The sequence below is a fragment of the Dipodomys spectabilis genome, unplaced genomic scaffold (assembly GCF_019054845.1).
Source record: "Dipodomys spectabilis isolate Male_0828 unplaced genomic scaffold, ASM1905484v1 ptg000002l, whole genome shotgun sequence".
Taxonomy (NCBI): domain Eukaryota; kingdom Metazoa; phylum Chordata; class Mammalia; order Rodentia; family Heteromyidae; genus Dipodomys; species Dipodomys spectabilis.
Genome location: NW_024870679.1, coordinates 46568314 through 46591789, shown reverse-complemented (window position 1 = coordinate 46591789; position 23476 = coordinate 46568314). Strand labels below are relative to the sequence as shown.

Genomic DNA, 23476 nt, shown 5'->3' with positions numbered 1-23476 from the left:
CAGCTCTTCAGCTCAAGGTTAGCGCTCTACCACTTGAGCCACAGCACCACTTCTGGCTTCTTTCTTTTTGCTTATGTGGTGCTGAGGAATCAAACCCAGGGCCTCAGGCATGCAAGGCAAGCGCTCTACCACTGAGCCACCTTCCCAGCCCTCAGTGAAACATTTTTTTTTTTTGGGGGGTCCGGTCTTGGGGCCTGGGCACTGTCCCTCAGCTCTTCAGCACAAGGCTAGTGCTCTACTACTTGAGCCACAGCGCCACTTCCAGCTTTTTCTGCTTATGTGGTGCTAAGGAATTGAACCCAGGGCCTCAGGCATGCAAGGCAAGCACTCTACCACTGAGACACCTTCCCAGCCAGTCAGTGAAACATTTTTATGTTTGCTTTTTCTTTTTTTTTTTGTCTGCTGGTCCTGAAGCTTGAACTCTGCCTAGCTGCTGTCCCTGAGTTTTTTTGCTCAAGACTAGTGCTCTACCACTTGAGCCACAGCTCTACTTCCATCTGTTTTGTTGCTTAATCGGAGATACGGACTTTCCTGCCCAGGCTGGCTTCAAATCTTGAGCTCTTAGCCTCTTGAATCGCTCGGATTACAGGCATGAACCACTGATGCCTTGCTTTGCTTTAATATCTTTGGCAGGCCAGGTGCTGGTGGCTCATGCTTGTAATACTAGTGACTCAAGAGGCTGAGACCTGAGGATTGTGGTTCAAAGCCAGCCTGTACAGAGAAGTCTGCAGGACTGTAATCTCCAATTAACCACCAGAAGACCAGAAGTAGTAGAAGTTAGCCTAAAGCAAAAAGAACTCAGGGACAGAGTTCAAGCCCCACAACCAACCAAAAAAAAACCCAGCTGACAGATAATCCAACACCTGAATTATCTTTGCATTGGCCTGTTGATTGTATTTCCTTTTTCTCTTTTCCTTGTTGGTCTGGGGCTTGAACTCTGGGCCTGGGCACTGTTACTCTGATCTTCAGTTCAAGGTGAGAGCTTTACCATTTGAGCCACAGTGCCACTTCCGGTTTTCTGGTGGTTAATTTGAGGTAAGAGTCTCCCGGGGGCTGGGAAGGTGGCTCAGTGGTAGAGTGCTTGCCTTGCATGCATGAGGCCTTTGGTTCGATTCCTCAGCACCACATAAGCAGAAAAAGTGGGAAGTGGGGCTGAGGCACAGGTGGTAGAGCACTGGTGTACAGCTGAAGAGCTGGGGGACAGCACCCATGCCCAGAGTTCAGGCCCCACAACCGACCAAAAAAAAAAAAAAAAAGAGTCTCCTGGACTTTCCTGCCCTGGCTGGCTTTGAATCGTGATCCTCAGATCTCAGCCTCCTGAGTAGCTAGGATTACAGGCGTAAGCCATGGGTACCCAGCTTGATTGTATTTTCTCACTCAATCATAACTTTTGTATTGAAACTTGGACATTTTGCATGGTATGAGACTTTGCATCCTACTTTCTATTTTAGCTGGCATGGTTTAGTTTAATTCCAGTCCTGGTTTAATTATGTAGGCTTGTCATTGCAAAGACAATTTCCTTTTCAAAATGCTTGCAGTGCTATTCTGGTCTGCTTCATTTATGCGCTACCAGAGATAAATCTGAAAACCTGCATGGTATTCTGCCATGTAATTCAGCTCTGTTAATTCTGCTATGTTAATTCTATTCAGTTTAACACATGAGTCAATCAAGAGTTTGCCTAATGTTTGCCTAGGACTTTATACACAGACTTAAAGAATCCCTTTCAGGGAAGGGAGGAAGGGTAAACAGTATGGCTCAAGTGGTAGAGCACTAGCCTTGAGCAAAAACAGCTCAGGGACCTTGCCCGTGACCTGAGTTCAAGCCTTAGGATCAGCATACAACACATATACAAATTCATTTTTCTGCCTGCTCTTGTCCCTTCTCCTCCCATATGATTTTTAATTTTTGGTGATATTAGAAGTTGATCAAACTTCCTGTTCACCTTTGAATTCTCTCTGGAATTCAGTTTGCCAAGGTTTTCTTGCATATACCGTTTTTGTAAGTCCTGTGAAAAAGCACAGTGGCATTGTCCAGACATCTCAAGGCCTTTACACAATCAGAATCAGAAGGTAAATCCAGACCTAGATTCACATTCTGGTTCTAGTGCTTCCACTGTTTGATACCAGGTAAGCCATGTCATCTTTTTTTTTTTTTTTGGTGTGTGTGTGTGTGGGAGGTCCAGTTGTGGGCCTCAACTCTGGGCCTGGGCGCTGTCCCTCAGCTCTTCAGCTCAAGGCTAGCGCTCTACCACTTGAGCCACAGCACCACTTCCAGCTTTTTTTCTTTTTGCTTATGTGGTGCTGAGGAATCGAACCCAGGGCCTCATGCATGCAAGGCAAGTGCTCTACCACTGAGCCACCTTCCCAGCCCCTCTTTTTTTTTTTTTTTTGTCAGTCATGGCACTGTCCCTCAGCTCTTAAGCTCAAAGCGAATGCTCTACTACTTGAGCCACTGTGCCACTTCCAGTTTTATGAGTGGTTTATTGGAGATAAGAGTCTCACAGAAAGCCGGGCACCAGTGGCTTATACCTGTAATTCTAGCTACTCAGGATGCTGAAATCTGAGGAACACAATTCAAAGCCAGCTCGGGCAGAAAAGACCGTGATACTCTTATCTCCAATAAACTACCAGAAAACCAGAAGTGGTGCTGTGGCTCAAGTAGTAGAGTGCTCACTTTGAGCTGAAGAGCTGAGGAGCAGCACCCAGGCCCAGAGTTCAAGCCCCATATGACTGACAAAAAAGAAGAGTATTATACATGAGAAAATAAAAGAAATAAAGTGGAGCAATCCTTTATTTTATACTGTGAGAAACAGATTTCCAGCAAGCCATCTTCCCAGAGGAATACAGAGAACCTGCTCAGGGCCTGATCTCCTCCTGACCCTGGTGGTAAGGTGGAGGAGTATACTTCCCTTCCTCTATTAGCTTAGCCCGCTGCTTCTGGATGAGTTTCAGGCGCTTTATCTGTCAAAAGAAAACAAACAAACAAACATTAAAATAGAAAGAAATGTATTCCAGAAAGGACAAGAGAAACAAGATTGTGGTCTCATCTTTAAACTTTGGAGGAAGGCTTTTCATTCAAGAGAGCCTCTGAAATAAAGTCTGTCTTTTTCTTCTTTTGTATGTGTGACACTTAACTATGCTCTAAGACCTGAAGTCCATCTTTAAAGAACATGAAATCACTTCCCAGGCTTCTTGTTTCTGAAGTTTAGCAATAATTATTTAGCAAACTAGGATAAAGGAGAAAGGAAAAGCCCCTTGCTGGCAATGCAGAGGTTGGGTGCTTAAGAGACTCCTCTTCCAAAGTTTTGTTTTAAACAAGTTAACTTCTGGTATATGTAATTCCTTCTTCTTCTTCTTCTTCTTTTTATGGGGGTGGGGGTGGGGCTTGAACTCTGGGCCTGGGTACTGTCCCTCAGTTCTTTAGCTCAAGGCTAGTGCTCTACCTCTTGAACCACAGCGCCACTTCCGGTTTTCTGAGTGGCTTATTGGAGATAAGAGTTTCAGGGACTTTCCTGCTCAGGCTGGCTTTGAACTGTGATCTTCAGATCTCAGCCTCCTGAGTAGCTAGGATTTCAGGTATGAGCCACCAGTGCCAGGCTATAATTCCTTCTTAAACACTAGTAATTAAAATGTTCTATAGGTTGGGCGCTGGCAACTCATGCCTATAATCCTGGCTACTCAGGAGGCTGAGATCTGAGGACTTAGGTACAAAACCAACCCAGGCAGTCTGAAACTCTAATTCCAATTAACCACAAAAAAGCTGGAAGTGGAGGATGGGAATGTGGCTTAGTGGTAGAGTGCTGAAGCCCTGGGGTTGATTCCTCAGTACCACATAAACAGAAAAAGCAGAAGGTGGTGGTTGGTAGAGCGCTAGCATTGAGCAAAAGAAGTTCAGGGACAGTACTCAGGCCCAGAGTTCAAACCCTAGGACTGGTAAACAAAAAAAAAAAAAAAACACAAAAAAACCCCACAAAAGCTGGAAGTGAAGGTGTGGTTCAAGTTGTACAGTGCCAGCCTTGGGCAAAAAAAAATCAAGCAAGAGCAAGAGGTCCGAGTTCAAGCCCCAGTACTTGCACATACACACACAAAAAATTCTATCTATATATGCATACCTGCATACTTACCTGCCTCCTACCTATATGAAGAAAAGGTATTTACAAGGCAATTAAGAGATATGTTTATGCTGACATCTTTTAGAATTAAAAAATTAAGCTTAGGGGCTGGGAAGGTGGCTCAGTGGTAGAGTGCTTGCCTTGCATGCATGAGGCCCTGGGTTCGATTCCTTAGTACCACATAAGCAGAAAAAGCTGGAAGTGGGGCTGACACTCAAGTGGTAGAGTACTAGCCTTGAGCTGAAGAGCTGAGGGACAGCACCCAGGCCGAGTTCGGGCCCCACGACCGACAAAAAAAAAAAAAAAAAAAAAAGCTTAACTTTTTGCCTGCCAGGCAGCCACACCACCACAAGCTATATAGTTACTCCCAATCCCTTTCAAAGTTCTAGTTACATAATGAAAATAATAGCAACTCATCCAACAGGTATGTTTTAAGAAATAAATACTCTGACTAGCTTCTTTTTTGCTTTGTTTTTATCAGGTGTAGGGCTTGAACTCGAGGCTAGGGTGCTGTCTCTGAGCCTCTCTGTGCTCAAGGATAGAGCTCTACCAATTAAGCCACAGTACCACTTCTAGTTTTTGAGTGGTTAATTGGAGATAAGTGTCTCACAGAGACTTTTCTGCCCAGGCTGGCTTTAAATCATGATTCTCAGATCTCAGCGTCCTATGTAGCTAGGATTATAGGCATGAGCCACTGGTGCCCTGCTAGCTTCTTCATCTATAAGAAAGAATCTAGTCCTTAGACTATCCTTTATAATTGCTTTTATTCATAAACTCACAGAATCAGGAGGTGACTTCAGAATAACTATTTAATTTCCTCAGGTAAGGAAATAAAGATGAACGAGTGGTGATATGTTCAAAGTCACAGAATTAGTGGCAGCAGAAGTGGCACGAGAATCTGCCTCTCCTGACTCCTAGCCCCAGTATTTTTCCTGCCTTTACATAGCCTCTTCTGGCTATAAATATTCCAAGATAAGGTAAAAATCTTGATTGGTGAAATAAATAATAGTTTAGCCATGATGAGAACTAAATATTTGGAAGACGGCCAACTATGACTTACCTCTTGTCCCTCAGTTAGACTAAAAGATGAATTATATAATGATAACTATCACTGCAGAGATCAATATAAAATATTACGTGACACTCCCTTATCCAATTTTAGCTTCACTTTATCTAAATGTAAATAGCAAATGTTATGAGACAAAGACTTAAAAATTTTCGATTCTGGTAACTACTATAAATTTAACTGAAAACCTAGATTGTGTCCTTGAACACCATGAAGTTAGAATAAAAACATTTCTATTTGTTATATCTGAAGCATAGGAACAGGCAAAATGGCAGATTAAACCCAAAGACTTCTTTTTTAAGGAGAATAGGGCCCTACTGAATTCTACTCAATTGTAGAAGAGATGGGTACCATGTTACTAAGATCCTTCTTTGATTAGCTTTTTCTAAAGCATTCTAATAAGCACCTTCTCTCCTTCCCTCCCTCCCTCCCTCCCTCCCTTCCTTCTTTCCTTCCTTCCTTCCCCTGGGGCCTAAACTCTGGGCCTGGGTGCTGTCTCTCAGCTGCTTAACTCAAGGCTAGTGTTTTACCACTTGAGCCACAGCACCATTTCTGGCTTTTTCTGCTTATGTGGTGCTGAGGAATCAAACTCAGGACCTCATGCATGCAAGGCAAGCACTCTACCACTGAGCCACCTTCCCAGTTCCAGCACCTTCATTTTCTTAGAATAATAAACTGAGCTGAGGGCTAGTGGCTCACACCTATAATCCTAGCTACTCAGGAGGGTGAGAATTGTGGCTCAAAGCCACTCAGCGCAGGAAAGCCCATGAGAATCCAATCTATCACCAGAAACGTGGAAGTGGAGCTGTAGCTCAAGTGGCAGTACCAGCCTTGAGTAGAAAAAGCCAAGAGAAGCCGGCACTGGTGGCTCATGTCTATAATCCTAGCTACTCAGGAGACTGAGATCTGAGGATCACGGTTCAAAGCCAGCCCAGGCAGGGCAGGAAATTCTGTGAGGCTCATATCTCCAATAAACCACCAGAAAACCAGAAGTGGTGCTGTGGCTCAATTGGTAGAGCGCTTGCCTTGAGCTGAAGAGTTGAGGGATATCGCCCAGGCCCAGAGTTCAAGCCCTACGACTGACAGGAAAAAAAAAAAAAGTCAAGAGAGCAAGAGGGCCTTAGTTCAAGCACCAGTACTAGCAAACAAACAAACAAACAAACAAAAACTAGATTGTTGTATCATATAATCACTGTAATCAGTCTATAGGGCTTAACCTCTTCTCCAAAGAATGTCTAATGAATGTAAAATATTTTCTTTTTTTTGTCGGTCCTAGGGCCTGAACTCTGGGCCTAGGCACTGTCCTTCAGCTCTTCAGCTCAAGGGTAGAGCTCTACCACTTGAGCCATAATACCACTTCCGGCTTTTTCTGCTTATGTGGTGCTGAGGAATCAAACCCTGGTCCTCATGCATGCAGGCAAGCACTCTACCACTGAGCCACCTTCCCAGCCCATGTAAAATATTTTCATCTACAGATTTTCAAGAACACACACCCAAAGCTAGTTGACTGTTTTTGCCTATGGAAAATATGGACAAACACAACATGCAATTTCGAAGCTGGTGGGTACAGGAGGGTAAAAAGTTACAAAAAAAAAAAAAAAAAAAATCTGGGAAAAGTATGAGGAAAAACACTTGAGAAAAAATAGGTCCTCGGGCTGGGAAGGTGGCTCAGTGGTAGAGCGCTTGCCTTGCATGCATGAGGCCCTGGGTTCGATTCCTCAGCACCACATAAGCAAAAAAGAAAAACCTGGAAGTGGCACTGTGGCTCAAGGGGCAGGGCGCTAGCCTTGAGCTGAAGAGCTGAGAGACAGAGCCCAGCCCAGAGTTCAGGCCCCATGACCGGACCCCCCCCAAAAAAAAAGAAAAAAAAAAAAGGTCCTACTCAGACCTAAAAACACTTAATGTCCTTGTCATGGTACCTAAGTAGCGGTGTCTGACCACAGTTTTACAAATTCACACTGGGCAAGTTACTGTCCAATAACCAACTAAGAACACTTAATAAAAGCCCATCCAAGAGCTTGCGGCTCACACCTATAATCCTAGCGACTAGAGAGCCCGAGATTAGGAGGACAATAGTTCAAAGACAGCCTGGGCAGTAAAGTTCATGAAACACCTTTTCAATGGAGAACTGAATTCAGTGGCACACACTATTGCCCTAGGCACAAGAAGAAAACATAACATAGGCAGAGCCCACTCAGGAGTATACAATGCACTCAGGCAGGAAATAAGACTTACCTCAAAAATAACCAGAACAGAGGCTGGGAATATGGCTTGGTGGTAGAGTGCTTGCTAGCATGAATGAAGCCCTGGGTTTGATTCCTCAGTACCACATAAACAGAAAAAGCTGCAAGTGGCACTGTGGCTCAAGTGATGGAGTAAAAAAAGGCTGGAGTTCAGCAGCAGAGTGAGTACCTGCCTAACAAGCACAGATCCTGAGTTCAAATCCAAGTATTCTCCTCAAAAAGAGTAAACTCAGCTGGATCCTAACTACTCAAGAGACTGAAATCTCAAGATCATGGCTCGAAGCCACCCCAGGCAGGAAAGCCCAGGAGACTCTTCTCTCCAATAGTCTACTCAGAAAAAGCCAGAAGTGGCACTGTTGCTCAAATGGTAGAGCACTAACTTTGAACAAAAGGAAGCTCAGAGATAGTGCCCAGGTCTTGAGTTCAAGCCCCAAGATCAGAAACAAACAAACAAACCACTCAGAGATAGTACCCAGATCCTGAGTTCAGGACTGGCACAAGCATGTGCATGTACGTACACACACACAGACATAGACACACATTAAAAAAAAGAGCTGAGCACCAATGGCTAAGGCCTGTAATTCTAGCTACTCAGGAGGCTGAGATCTGAGGATTGAAGTTCAAAGCCAGCCCAGGTAGGAAAGTCTGTGAGACTCTTTTTTTTTTTTAAATATATTTATTTATTTTTGCTTATGTGATGCTGAGGAATTGAACCCAGGGCCTCAAGCATGCAAGGCAAGCGCTCTACCACTGAGCCACCTTCCCAGCCCCTCTGTAAGACTCTTGTCTCCAATAAACCACCAGAAAACTGTAAACAGCGCTGTGGCTCAAGTGGAAGAACGCTCGCCTTAAGCAGAAGAGCTGAGGGACAGCGCCCAGGCCCAGAGTTCAAGCCCCACCACTGACCAAAAAAAAAAGACAAGGACTTAATTCGGTGCACATCTCCATCACTTCCTCACCGTTTTCAGTCGTAGCAAACATTCATGGAAATCATCAAGTTCTATCTTGCACTCTTTCTGTGCCCGGATATTACCAATTCCATGTGCACATTCTATCCATTCTTTTTCAAAAGCATGGCATCGAGAAGCAATCTTGAAGGGCTGCTCAGCACTCTGGACTGTCAAGTGCCTATCTAGGCTAATGCCCAGCCTTTTCTGCAGGTCAAAGAAAGGCATGTCTGTAACAAAAGATAAACATAAGAACAATGCTACAGAGTGAAATCAAATGAACCATTTCTAAGAACAAAGTAAGATATTTAATTATGATAAGCCTTCTAGAAAGTGATATTCTCTCAATTTTATCTCACCAAACTTTTCACTGATAGCTTTTCTAAGTTTATGGCAATTGAGCAATTCTGTGTTTTCATAAAACTGAAGGAGGGGCTAGGAAGGTAGCTCAGTGGTAGAGTGCTTGCCTCACATACATGAGGCCCTGGGTTCAATTCCTCAATACCACATAAACAGAAAAAGTCAGAAGTGATGCTGTGGCTCAAGTGGTAGAGCACTAGCCTTGACATGAAGAGCCGAGGGACAGCGCCCAGGCCCAGAGTTGAAGCCCCACAACTGACCAAAGAAAACAAAACACAAAACTGAAGGCAAAGAAAATCAGAACTAAAGAATACACAGAAATTCTTTGTATACTGATATGGTACTTTGTGTGTGTGTGAGTGCTAGGACTTGAACTTAGAGCCTCTTGCTCTTGCTGGCCTTTTTCACTCAAGGACGGCCCTTTACCACTTGAGCTACCCCTCTAGCTTTCTACTGGTTAATTGGAGATAATCTCCAAATTTTCCTCCCCTGGCTGGCTTCAAGCTGCCATCCTCAGATCTCAGCCTTATTAGTAGCTAGGACACTTTTGCTGGGCACCAGTGACTTAGGCCTGTAACTTAAGCTACTCAGGAAGTGGAGATCTCAGGATGAGGGTCTGAAGTCAGCTCAAGCAGGAAAGTCCATGACACTTTTAGCTCCAATAAACCCACCCCCAAAAGGCCAGATATAGAGCTGTGGCTCAAGTGGTAGAGCTCCAGCTTTGAATGAAAAAGCCAACAGACTCTTCAACCCCACTACTAGCACAAAAACAAACCCTATGTTTTAACTCAAACAACCTAATTCTTTAAAAAAAAAAAAGACAAGAAAACTGAAAAGCACAAAGAATTTCTTTATATTTTTCTACTCATTCTTTTTCTTTTTCTTTTTTTTGCCAGTCCTGGGGACTCAGGGCCTGAGCACTGTCCCTGAGCTTCTTTTTTGCTCAAGGGGAGCACTCTACCACTTGAGCTGTAGCACCACTTGTGGCTTTTTCTGTTTATGTAGTACTGAAGAATCAAACCCAGGGCTTCATGCATGATAGGCAAGCACTCTACCACTGAGCCACATTCATAGCCCTTTCTACTCATTCTTTCCTTATTAACTTCGGTGACTCTTCTCTTGAGAAGCACCTCAAATCTGAGGTCTTTCCTCTATGTTCCCACAACACTCTCAACTTGTATCATGGTATATGGCACATCACTGAAATGGACTATTTTAATTGTATGGTTCCCATATTGGGTAATGACTGCTTTGAAGCAGGGACCAAGCAGAGGCTCAGCAACTGCTAAAAAGACAAAACAACAGCAACAACAAAAAAAACTTTAAATGTTGAACAACAAAGAAATAGATAATTGATTCTGGTGCTCAGTAGAATCTGGCAGATACTGGGGGAAAAAAGAATAAGATACATGATAAATACATAGTAATGTTAAGATAAAAGGTGGGGAGTATGAGAGAAGGGAAGAAAAAAGAAGAGAGAGCAGAGACAGGCTACAAGAATCCCAAAAATGGTGGTGGTGGGGGGATTGGGAGAGAAAAAAACTGGGCGAAAATGAGGGAGGGGGGGTGACACTGTTAAAAAAAAAAAAAAAAAAGGACTCACTACCCCAGTTATGTAACTGTAGTCTCTCTGTACATCGCCTTTACAATAAAAATTTAAATTAAAAAAATTGGGAGTTGAGCCAGGCATTGGTGTCTCATGCCTGTAATCTTAGCTACTCAAGAGGCTGAGATCTGAGGATCATGGTTCAAAGCCAGCCTAGGCAAGAAAGTCCGTGAGAATATTTTCTCCAATAAACCACCAAAAAACTGGAAGTGGCACTGTGACTCAAGTAGTAGAGCGCTAGCTTTGAGCTGAAGAACTGAGGGACAGTGCCCAGGCCCAGAGTTCAAGCCCCACGACCAACAACATCAACAAAAAAGGAGTTGGAAATGGTGGCGCACAACAGGACCGCGTGGGCAGCCTCCTGGGCAGTTAGTGACACCTTCCTTCAGAAACAAAATATAAATAAATAGGGCTGGTGGCATGATTTGAAATCAAGTCCTGTGTTCAACAGAATTGTGGGGAGGGGGGGCGCCAAAAATACAACATACACAAAACAACATAATTGTGTGTGCATTGCAGATTTGCTGGTGAATTTTTTTTTTTTTTGGTCTGTCATGGGGCACTGGCTCTGAGCTTTTGCTCAACGCCACTTCTGGGTTTTTCTGTTTATGTGGTACTGAGGAATCAAACCTAGGGCTTCATGCATGCTAGGCAAGCACTCTACCACTAAGCCACATTCCCAGCCTGGTAAATTTTATTTCTAAAAATAGAGGCCTACAATAGACACATAAAGAAATGCTCAACTTCTCTAGCCATAAAAGAAATGCAAATCAAAACAACATTGAGATCCCACTTCACCCCAGTTAGAATGGCTATAATCAAGAAATTGCGGGATATGGGATGGGATGGAAAGGGGAAACAAAGGAGGAGGCAACAATGCTTGACAAGAAATGTACTCGTTATCTTTCCCATGTAATTGTAACCCCTCTTTACAGTATTTTCACACACACAAAAAAATATATATATATATTGGGGCTGGGAAGGTGGCTCAGTGGTAGAGCGCTTGCCTTGCATGCCTGAGGCCCTGGGTTCGATTCCTCAGCACCACATAAGCAAAAAGAAAAAAGCCAGAAGTGGTGCTGTGGCTCAAGTGGTAGAGCGCTAACCTTGAGCTGAAGAGCTGAGGGACAGCGCCCAGGCCCAGAGTTCAGGCCCCATGACTGGACCCAAAAACAAAACAAAACAAAACAAAAAAATATATATAAAAGAATTGTATAGGGCTGGGAAGGTGGCTCAGTGGTAGAGTGCTTGCCTTGCATGAATGAGGCCCTGGGTTCGATTCCTCAGCACCACATAAGCAGAAGAAAAAAAAAAAGCTGTTAGAAAATGTGGTATATATACAATGGAATTCTATACCTCCATCAGAAAGAATGACATTGTCCCAATTGTTAGGAAATGGAAAGACCTGGAAAAAATTATATTAAGTGAAGCAAGCCAGGCCCAAAGAAACATAGGTCCCATGGTTTCCCTTATTTGCAATAACTAGTATATATCTAGGACAAGCAGAAAAGGTCCTAGAAAAGATCAAAAGCTATGTACATTGACCATATAAGATGATGTTAAGCAAAATGAGATGTCTTGGGAGACAGAGACACAAGTGGTTTTTTCTTTCTTGCTATTTTTTTAATGTACTTATATTGTACTATGTGATTTTTTTTTGTTTCTTTGGTATGTTCCTCTCCACGGTATAACCCCTGTTTTCACTGTATTTGATTGCAGTGCTCTGCATCTTGTATATACACTTTTCTAATTGGGGGAGAGGAAGGGAAAAAACAAAATGCTTAAATAGGGATACACGTTGACCCATTTTAACAAAGAGATGTACAAGACACTATGTCGAAAACGAACTTTGTAACTTTGGAGGGGGGGGGGTCGGGAGGGAAAGGATGGTAGGGGAAAAACAAATAGGAGGTAACAATGCTCTAAGAAATGTACTCATTACCTTACTGATGTAACTGTAACCCCTCCATACAGTATTTTCACAATAACAAACGTATTTTAAAAAATAGAGGCCTAGAAGTTGGGCACTGGTGGCTCACGCCTGTAATCCTAGCTACTCAGGAGGCTGAGATCTGAGGATCACGGTTCAAAGCCAGCCCGGGAAGGAAAGGTTGAGAGACTCTTATCTCTAATAAACCATTCAGAAAACTGGAAGTGGTGCTGTGGCTCAAGTGGTAGAGCGCTATCCTTGAGCTGAAGAGCTGAGGGTCAGCGCCCAACCCCAGAGTTCAAACCCCACGGACAAAAAAGAAAAGAAAAAAGTTAAGAAAAAGAAAAAGATAGAGGCCTACTCAGAATCCACTGGAAGGAGCCGGAGCGGGTGACAGCTGTGTGGAGAAGGAAGAAGCTCCCACGAGACGAGACTCCTTTCTCCGAAAAGGGCTAATGGCATGCCAAGAGAAGCCCGGCGACGAGCTTCCCAAAATGGTGCCACCTGAGTTACGGACACCGCGGCCTCACAGGGCACGGAGCACACGGGACGAAGCTCGAGGGGAAGAGCGGACAGAAACCGCGCACGGCACGGACAGTGCGCGCCCGGATGAGAACCTCAGATCCCAGGTCAGCAAAGAGAAGCCAAAGCATCGACCCCGCAGAGGGGAGGGCGGCGCCGGGGAGCGCGGCGCCGGGGAGGGCAGCGCGGCGCCGGGGAGCGCGGCGCCGGGGAGGGCGACGCCGGGGAGCGCGGCGCCGGGGAGGGCGGCGCCGGGGAGCGCGGCGCCGGGGAGGGCGGCGCCGGGGAGCGCGGCGCCGGGGAGGGCAGCGCGGCGCCGGGGAGCGCGGCGCCGGGGAGCGCGGCGCCGGGGAGCGCGGCGCCGGGGAGCGCGGCGCCGGGGAGCGCGGCGCCGGGGAGCGCGGCGCCGGGGAGCGCGGCGCCGGGGAGCGCGGCGCCGGGGAGCGCGGCGCGGCGCCTTCTCCAGACTCGGCGTCACTCCGGGGACTCAAGGGGCCTAGGAAAGCCGAGCACGACCGAAGCTCTGTCAGGAGAAAACTTGTCAATAAATTACAAAAGCAAAGCAACCCCAACAAAAACCTAAGAACTTCACATGGAAAGGCCCTAAGAACCGCGCACCGCGAAGACACGAAACCGACCCTACCGTCCGCTGCAGTGCCCTTGTCTTCTTCCGGGACGCAGATGAAGAACGACTGGCCCGGCGACGCAGCCGCCTGCCGCAAAGCACGCCCGCAGCGCGACGTCTGCAGGGCGACACTGGGAGCCGCGCCCCTGCCGTGGAAACCAACCCCACCTCTCTGCGCCTGCGCACCTCTCTCTTTGTCCTCAGGGGATAGTCACAGGTCTTTGACCTCTAGGAAGCCTAATCTTCCACGACTGTCTTGAATCCCTTTGTATCCGATTCTCTGCTGCGTGTGCTTGAGAGTAAACATCAGTGTGAGTAATAACGATACGCTGGAATGTGGGAAGAAAATAGAATATACATGTATTTTTATCTAGAGCTTTATAAATCATATATATAGTATATGTATATATGTATATAATATACATACATGTATTTATGTATATTGGTGCTGGTTTGGGGGCTTGAACTCAGGGCCTGGGGCTGTCCCTGAGCTTTTTTGCTCAAAGCTAGCCTTGTACCACTTAAGCCACAGATCCACTTCCAGCTTTTGCATGGTTAATTGGAGATGAGAATCTTAGATTTTCTTGCCTGGGCTGGCTTTGAACTGCGATCCTCAGATCTCAGCTTCCTGAGTAGCTAGGATTAGAGGCGTGAACCACTGGCACCTGTCTCCCAAGCTCTGCTATGCATTCCGGCCTGGCCTGAATGATTCTATACACCATCACATTTCTCTCCATAAATGGGTTAATTGCCTCCAAAGCCAAGGATCACTCATTCTGGAGATCATTCCTAAGATCTACAACTCTCTCCAGGGCCCACTCAAGTAGTTTTATTAGTACTCAATGCATGTTCAGTACTGGTGGTATATGGGGTGTATGGAATTGGTAAATCACGGCTCTTGCCCAGAAAGTACTAGTGATAAAGTATTATCATCACCCTTCTCTGGTTCTCCTTCCTCCCTTATCCTTTTACCCCCTTCTTTTTCTTCTCCTCATCCTCCTTTTTGTTTTCTGCAGTGCTGGGGATGGAACCCTGGGTCTCATATACAAGGCAAATACTCCTATCACCACGCGATACCCCTGGCATCCCCTGATACCTTGGATTTTAGTGCTACATATTCCAGATCACTTAACACAACCTTGGCATTGTGTATCAAATATTCTTTCGACGTTTCCAGCTCTTCAATTTTTATTGCATGACAAGTCACCCTTAAATGCAAACTTCATTGTATTACTCCTCAGAAGTACCATACATGCTCATGTGACTAATTCTTTTTTTTTGGGGGGGTGGTCCATTCGTGGGGCCTGAACTCTGGGCCTGGGCGCTGTCCCTCAGCTCTTCAGCTCAATGCTAGCACTCTACCACTTGAGCCACAGCACCACTTCCATTTTTTTTCTTTTTTGCTTATGTGGTGTTGAGGAATCGAACCCAGGACCTCATGCATACAAGGCAAGCACTCTACAACTGAGCCACCTTCCCAGCCCCGTGTGACTAATTCTTTAAACCTAATGTTCACGTCTTTACCCCAAAGATGACTGAATGTGAACTAAAGATCTTCCTGTGGTATCATGCCTGGTAATAAGTTTCAAAAAGTAAAAGAAGCCGGGCACCGGTGGCTCACGCCTGTAATCCTAGCTACTCAGGGGGCTGAGATCTGAGGATCTCGTTCAAAGCCAGCCCTGCAGGAAAGTCCATGAGACCTTTTTTTTTTTTTTTGGGTCCGGTCATGGGGCCTGAACTCTGGGCCTGGGCGTTGTCCCTCAGCTCTTCAGCTCAAGTCTAGCGCTCTACCACTTGAGCCATAGCGCCACTTCTGGCTTTTTTTCTTTTTGCTTATGTGGTGCTAAGGAATTGAACCCAGGGCCTCAGGCATGTGCTCTACCACTGAGCCACCTTCCCAGGCCCTCCATGAGACTTTTATCTCCAATAAAGCACTAGAAAACTGGAAGTGGCGCTGTGGGCTCAAGTGATAGAGCACTCTTCTTGAGCTGAAGAGCGCAGGAACAACGCCCAGGCTCAGAGTTCAAGCCCCAGGACAACACACACACACACACACACACACACACACACACACACACACACACACACACACACACACACACACACACACACACACACACACACACACACACACACACACACACACACACACACACACACAAAGTAAAAGGAGGGGCTGGGAAGATGGCTCAGTGGTAGAGCGCTTGCCTTGCATGCCTGAGGCCCTGGGTTCGATTCCTCAGCACCACGTAAGCAAAAAGAAAAAAAGCCGGAAGTGGCGCTGTGGCTCAAGTGGTAGAGCGCTAGCCTTGAGCTGAAGAGCTGAGGGACAGCGCCCAGGCCCAGAGTTCAGGCCCCACGACCGGACTCAAAAAAAAAAAAAAGTAAAAGGAATATCCAGCATGCCTTAGGGTACCTGTCTAGCATGCATGAAGTGCTGGGTTCAATTCCTCAGTACCACATAAATAGAAAAAGCCGGAAGTGGTGCTGTGGCTCAAGTAGTAGAGCGCCTTGAGCACAGAGAGGCTCAAGGATAGTGTCCAGGCCATGAGTTCAAGCCCCAGGACTGACAAACAAACAAAGAAAAAAAGAAATATTATGCATGAAGAGCACAAAGTTGTTGGGTGTCAGTGGCTTATGCCTTAACCCTAGCTCCTCAGGAGGCCGAGGAGTGGATCTGAGGATAGTGGTTTGAAGTCACATTGGGTAGGAAAGCCAGAAGTGGATCTGTGACTTAAGTGATAAGAGTGCTAAACACTGAGCAAAAACAAAGCTCAGAGGCTAGGCTCCAGTGGCTTGGCCGGGCACTGGTGGCTCACACCTGTATTCTTAGCTACTCAGGAAGATGAGATCTGAGGATCATGTTCAAAGCCAGCCCAGGCAGGAAAGTCCAGAAAAACGGAAGTTACTCTGTGGCTCAAGTGGTAGAACACTAGCCTTGAGCTGAAGAGCTCAGGGACAGTGCCCAAGCCCTGTTCAAGTTCCAGAACCCAGCAAAAAAAAAAAAGAGTACAAAGTTGTGCAATTCAACTGCTAAGAGAGCTCACTAAAAGGAAATATCAAATAAAACACATGACAAATGACAACTGATAATTGGCCTGTTTGAGAAACAGAACTACTACTAGAAAATGGACAAACTGAAAACTCTGTATGCTTTATCCAAAGGACTCAGGAGCTACTCAGCTCCAGCTCCCAATTGTTTTTTTATTTTTTATTTTTTGGGTCCGGTCATGAGGCCTGAACTCTGGGCCTGGGCGCTATCCCTCAGCTCTTCAGCTCAAGGCTAGCGCTCTACCACTTGAGTCACAGCGCCACTCCGGCTTTTTTCTTTTTGCTTATGTGGTGCTGAGGAATCGAACCCAGGGCCTTTGGCATGCAAGGCATGGGGTCAGCGCGGTCCTCCATAGGACAGCAGGAGGTCACGTCTCTTTTTTTACACCAAGGTTGAAAAACTACAACTCCCAGAACCCCATGCGGAAAGCTGGCCGACACCGTTGCTATGGTACCCGAGGACTTCTGAGACTCTCACACTCCGGGTGGCCGTGGCGGTAGCGAGAATGTAACCCTAGCCGAGAAGGCCTGGGCTGTCTCCCCCACGTGCCCTCCTTAGCTGCTTCGCTCCCTTGCTCTGCGTGTCCTCAGCTGGAAATCAAAGAGAATGAGAGGAACAAGCCTGAGCCTTCATCGCCTCCCATGTTGCCGTGGAACCTCGGAACACAGCGAGGAGTTCGTTCGTGGCTGCTCCCCACGTGGCCTTGCTCAGTCTCCAGTGGGACTTGATGGGGCTCCACGTGCGGGCCAAGGACCCCTCGTTCCACCCCCTGAACAAAGCCCAGCTGTTGAGTGATCACCCGCGGCTGTTTGCAGGCAGAGCCGTCCCTGCAGGGTTTCCCCAAGTTCATATACCTCGCAGTCAACACAGATAACCCGTCTATAACTGGACACAATGGGAACTTTATTTAGGTCTGTATCTGATGCCGCTGTGCCAGATTTGAATAACTGGGTAGCCTGTGGACCGCCCCTCCCTCACCAGGCAGCCATGCAGGCCAGTCCTGGGGCTTGACCTCAGGACCTGGGCACTGTCCCTGAGCTTCTTTTGCTCAAGGCTAGCACCCTACCACTTGAGCCACAGCGCCACTTCCGGCTATTTTTCTGTTTATGTGGTACTGAGGAGTCAAACCCAGGACTTCATGCATGCTAGGCAAGCACTCTACCACTAAGCCACATTCCCTGCCCAAGCAATGAAAATTTAAAGTATATGTGTTTCACTGGAATAGAATGGAAACAAGTGCCCATCTAAGCTTAAGAAGAACGTGCTATTTCGGGGATGGAGGAAACATTGAATTGAATAAATAAAACATCACTGAACAGGGAAAACTGCCAAGCTCATAACAAGGGATAAGGAAGTCAAACATTCTGTCACTAGCACTTCATGGAGGTGCCTTGACTTTAATTAGGCTTCCCAAATGGTATGATTACATGACAAAACACACTGGGACAAGGTCAAAGGGGCAATTCCCTACACCTTACATACTCATCATGGTAAGTTAATATACCGTGGAGCATTTTATAAACCAATATAGCTTTATTAGTGAGTCAGCATTCCTGAGATCAGAGTGATTAAATGATAAAGGAGGGGCTGGGAAGGTGGCTCAGTGGTAGAGCGCTTGTCTTGCATGCATGAGGCTCTGGGTTCGATTCCTCAGCCCCACATAAGGAAAAAAATCCGGAAGTAGCCCACGACCGGACTAAAAAAAAAAAAATGATAAAGGAAACCTACTAGGGAAGTGGAGCAGCCTAAGAAATACCAGCTGCCACAAGCACAGAATACATCAGAGAGGTTTTACTACACTTATGTCCACTAAACTGAGCTTCTCTAGGGCAATGACCAACATGCTTAGCTTGGTCTGCCAAGAGTAGACCTCTCTAAAGAGCGTTTAAAATGATCTGAAAAGCCTGATGCCAGTGACTCACGCCTGTAATCCTAGCTACTCAGGAGACTGAGATCTGAGGATCATGGTTCAAAGCTAGCCTGGGCAGGAAAGTCCATGAGACTCTTATCTCCAATTAACTACCAGAAAACCAGAAGTGGCACTGTGGCTCAAGTGGTAGAACACTTACCTTGAGCTGAAGAGCTGAGGGACAGCACCCAAGCCCAAAGTTTAAGACCCTTGACAGACGACAAAAAAAAAAAAAAAAAAATCCCAAAGTAGTTTTTAAGGTAGTACAATGAACAAAGACCAGCCACATTTTTTTTTTGGGGGGGGGGGGGGGGTCCAGTCATGGGGCCTGAACTCTGGGCCTGGAGGCTGTCCCTCAGCTCTTCAGCTCAAGGCTAGCGCTCTACCACTTGAGCCACAGCGCCACTTCCGGCTTTTTTTCTTTTTGCTTATGTGGTGCTAAGGAATAGAACCCAGGGCCTCAGGCATGCAAGGCAAGCGCTCTACCACTGAGCCACCTTCCCAGCCCCGGCCCCATATTTTTTGCGTGCCAGCACTGGGGTTTGAATGAACTCAGGACCTCATGCTCTTGGTCACAGCTAACACTTGAGCCAGCCTCCAGTGTTATAATCTAATTCAGGCACCTAGCTACTATTCAGCATTGCCATTTTATTCTCACATTCAAATCTTGGATGTTACAAATTGTTTACTAGTTTTCCCATCTTGTCTCACAAGAATTTTAAGCACACAAAGCAGGGACCTCATCTGCTTTGTTCAGTGATTTCTTTTTATGTTGTGGCTTGAACTCAGAGCCTGGGTGTTGTCCCTTACTGATTTCACTCAAGGCAGGCACTCATCCATTTAAGCCACAGCTCTACTTCTGGATTTTTGGTGGCTAATTGGAGAGGAGTCTCAAGCACTTTCCTGTCCAGGCTGGCTTTGAACTATGATCCCCAGATTTCAGCCTCCTTAGTAGCTAGGATTATAGGCGTGAGCCACCAGCACCAGGAAGTTACGTTATACATGTTCAAGTAGGAGTTCCCACAGAACTTTAATTCATTGACTTTTGTACGTAGACAGCATATAACATGTAATAAAGAGATCCACTGAAAGTGAACAGTGAATTGATTCATCTACTGTTTCCTTATTAAGACTTAACTGGTGGGGCTGGGAAGGTGGCTCAGTGATAAGAGTGTTTGCCTTGCATGCATGAGGCCCTGGGTTCGATTCCTCAGCACCACATAAGCAGAAAAAGCCAGAAGTGGCACTATGGCTCAAGGGGCAGAGTCCTAGCCTTGAGCTGAAGAGCTCAGGGACAGTGCCCAAGCCCTGTTCAAGTTCCAGAACCCAGCAAAAAAAAAAAAAAAAAGACTTAACTGGTGATACACCTGCCTCAGCTATCACACCTAACTTGAGTTTTTGAGATTTGATGTTGACGGGCAGGGGGAGGGGAATACTGTAAAGTTGAAAATAACTATCTTCAGATCTAATGAAGTCCATTATAAAGAAATCTGCTAGCAGGGTGCCAGTGGCCCACACTTGTAATCCTAGCTACTTAGGAGGCTGAATAGTTCAAAGCTAGTCCGGGCAGGAAAGTGAGACTCACATTTCCAATTAACCACCATAAACCCAGAAATGACACTGAAGCTCAAAGTGGTAGAGAGTTAGTTTTGAGCAAAAGAGTTTAGGACAGCGTCCAGGCCACAAATTGGAGCCCCATGATCAACAAAAGGCCCCATTTTACAGGTTCACAGTAACAAATTATCAACATAGCTGCGATAAAAACTTCAAAGCTACACACATCTAAAGACCATTCCTTTAACAGTAATACTAGTCCACCAACCCTTCATATTAGGCAGATAAAATCACATACCACGTAAGATTTGCCCAACTTCTTTTTCTTGCTGGTCCTGGGGCTTGAACTCAAGGTCTGGGTAACTGTCACAGAGCTTTTTCTCAAGGCTATCTCCACTTCTGACTTTTTCTGGTAGTTTATTGGAGATGAGTCTCATAGACTTTACTGCCTGGGCTGGCTTCGACCAGCAATCCTTAGATTTCAGCCTCCTGAGTAGCTAAGATTACAAGAGTAAGCTAGCAACAAGTTCTTTTATTTACCTGTTCGTTTTTTTTTTTTCCTGGTTGGTCATGGGGCTTGAACTCTGGGCCTAGGCACTGTCCCTGAGCAGCTAGGATTGCAGACATGAAGCACCAGCTCCTAGCCTACTTACCTGTTTTTGTGGGGAGGTAGGTTATCAGAAAACATAGGCACTTTCACTGTAGGTATCAACTACTTAGCTATACCCCGTAATCTAATTCTTGAAATCATTACTGCCTCAGGAGCTTTGAACTTCCCTTTTGTCCTCTGACCCAGGCATAAACAACTTTATTCCTTTTATACTTAAGATAGTTGAGTGTCAGTGGCTGACACTTGTAATCCTAGCTACTCAGGAGGCCAAGATCTGAAGTTCCTGGTTCAAAGCCAACCCAGGCAGCAAACTACATGAGACTCTAATCTCCAATAAACTACCCAAAAAAGCTGGAAGTGGAACTGTGGCTTAAATGGTAGAGTACTCACCTTGAGCAAAGCAGCTTGGGGACAGTGCCCAGGCCAAGAGTTCAAAGTTCAAGCCCCAGAATTGGCAAAAAAAAAAAAAAAAAAAAAAAAAGGGTGCCGGTGGCTCAAGCCTGTAATCCTAGCTACTCACAAGGATCGCAGTTCAACGCCAGCCCGGGCAGGAAAAGTCCGTGAAATTCTTATCTCCAATAAACCACCAGAAAACCGGAGTGGCGCTGTGACTCAAGTGGTAAAACGCTTGCCTTGAGCTGAAGAGCTTGAGGGACAGTGCCCAGGGTCTAGAGTTCAAGCTCCAAGACTGACAAAAAGAAAAGAAAAATACTGAAAAAAGGTTAGCAACTCGAACTTAAATAGTTTTTTTTTTTTGGTCAGTTGTAGGTTTTGAACTCTGGACCTGATTCCTGAGCTCTTCAGCTCAAGGCTAGTGCCCTATCACTTGAACCACAGCACCACTTCCGGTTTTCTGGTGGTTTATTGGAGATAAGAGTCTCACAGACTTTCGTGCTTGGCTGGCTTTGAACTGCAATCTTCAGATCTCAGCCTCCTGAATAGCTAGGATTACAGGCATGAGCCACCAGTGTCAGCCAGAGAAGCTTTTTAACTATCTCACTAGGCAAAACTATCTCAAGGCTAGGCCCAGTCCATCATTATAGGGTTTTTGTTGTTGTTTCTAACAGGTTTTCTTCTTCCTTCTGCAGAATTCTCCACAGGACAAAAGACTTCCTTACCTGAGAAGTGCCCTTATCATAAAAGCCTAGAAATTAAGATTGAGGAAAATAATTATTTTGCTAGTCTGATACCTACTACGTACCAGGTCTCCCATTTTCCAGCTTTTCTCTGGATTGTAAATAGTAAATAAATGTATAGTTTATACGTGATGTCCAAATCTAGCCAGTGTTATTTTACCCTGTGGCCTCAGGAGGCAACCTTTTCATAGTGCAACAAACCAACAATATTTCATATATAAAGCAAGAGGGTGGCATGACAGAAGGTTTAATTTTTTCTTAAAAGAAACCCACTATAGCCAAGTATAGAGGTTATGTAGCTATAAATCCCAGCTATGATAGGCATAACTAGGAGGATCACCATCTGAGGCTAGTCCCAAATAAAACTCTAGACCCTATCTGAAAGCTCACTAAAGCAAAGTAAAAAGAAAAAAAGGGCTGGAGGCATGGCTCAAACAGTAAAATACCTGTCAAGCAAGCATGAAGTCCTGAGTTCAAACTCTAGTACCACTAAAAAGACAAAAAAAGTTTGAGCCAGAGGCTCATGCCTATAATTCTAGTTACTCAAGACCTGAACAGGGTTCAAAGATACCCTACCAACAAAGTTTGGGAAACTCCATCTCCACAATAATCATCAAAAAACCTGGGCTGGAGACATGACTCAAATGGCAGCACACCAGCCAATCAATCTGAATCCCTGACTTAAAACACTGGTTATCAGAAAAAAGTGCAATAAATAAATAATAAATGAACAACCCAAAGAAACCAGAGTTTACTTCTCAACAGTAATGGGGGTTGATACCTACAATAGAAAGTAATGTATAGCCAAGTCTTCAATGAAGACTTTTTTTTTCTTGCCAGTCCTGGGGCTTGAACTCAGGGCCTGAGCACTGTCCTTGAGCTTTTTTTTCCCCTTAAGGCTAGCGATCTACTACTTAAGCCACAGTGCCACTTCTGGCTATTTCTGTTTATGTAGTATGGAGGAACTGAACCCAGGGCTTCATGCATGCTGGCAAGCACTCCACCACTAAGCCACATTCCCAACCCTGCTTCAAGACTCTTTTTTTGGCCATGGGGCTTGAACTCTAGGCCTGGGCCCTGTCCCTGAGCTCTTCAACTCAAGGTAGCACTCTACCACTTGAGCCACAGTACCACTTCAGGTTTTCTGCTGGTTAATTGGAGAAGAGTCTCATGGATTTTCCTGCCCTGGTTGGCTTTAAACTGAGATTCTCAGATCTCAGCTTCCTGAGTAGCTAGGATTACAGGCATGAGCCTTCAAGACTTTTAAAGGGCCCATGAGATGCCCATCTTGAATCCTCTCCTGTCATTGTTCTGGCGTGACTATTTCTACTAGAGCCTATAGTGTTATAGCTACTGCTATATACCTCTTCCAGGAACAAGTAACTACCCTAGGGGGAAAAATGCTCTTCAAACATGAAGTAAAATCATTGCTTTAATTATTAAAAATTAATGTTGGCGCCAGGTGCTGGTGGCTCACGCCTGTAATCATAACTACTCAGAAGGCTGAGATCTGAGTATCACAGTTCAAAGCCAGCCCAGGCAAGAAAGTCTATGAGACTCTTATCTCCAATAAGCCACCAGAAAACCGGAAGGGGCTCTGTGGCTCAAGCGGTAGAGTGCTCACCTTGAGCTGAAGAGCTCAAGACCCACAACTGACAAAAAAAAAAAATTAATGTTGGCCTTTTGAAAAAAACCTAAATTTTCAATGCAATGTTGAACTGGTTGAATGCAATAAAGAAAATAGTTATAGCAGCTTCACTTAAGTTATCTGAATAAACATTATCACAGTATTAAGAAAGCAAGG

General features: G+C 45.5%; 1 protein-coding gene across 2 annotated transcripts; it reads right to left on the bottom strand.

Moving 5' to 3' along the window:
• Nucleotides 1–2773: 2773 nt before the first annotated feature.
• Ndufs5 (NADH:ubiquinone oxidoreductase subunit S5) lies at nucleotides 2774–13536 on the bottom strand. 2 transcript variants are annotated; one of them, XM_042678771.1, is made up of 3 exons: nucleotides 13430–13536; nucleotides 8381–8598; nucleotides 2774–2961 (listed from the first exon to the last, which is right to left on the bottom strand). In XM_042678771.1, the coding sequence occupies exons 2-3, from the start codon at nucleotides 8594–8596 to the stop codon at nucleotides 2857–2859; spliced, it is 321 nt and encodes a 106-aa protein (XP_042534705.1). In that variant the 5' UTR covers nucleotides 8597–8598; nucleotides 13430–13536; the 3' UTR covers nucleotides 2774–2856. The 2 variants fall into 2 exon arrangements, with proteins under 2 accessions (XP_042534705.1, XP_042534706.1); XM_042678772.1 differs by having other exon boundaries at nucleotides 13425–13472.
• Between the last annotated feature and the right edge of the window lie 9940 nt (nucleotides 13537–23476).

Coding starts and splice junctions, on each gene's coding strand:
- Ndufs5 (XM_042678771.1), bottom strand. CDS start 8,596: ATGCCTTTCTTTGACCTGCAGAAAAGGCTGGGCATTAGCCTAGATAGG. Junction 2,962..8,380: donor GTTTGCTACGACTGAAAACG/GTGAGGAAGTGA, acceptor TTCTTTTGACAG/ATAAAGCGCCTGAAACTCAT.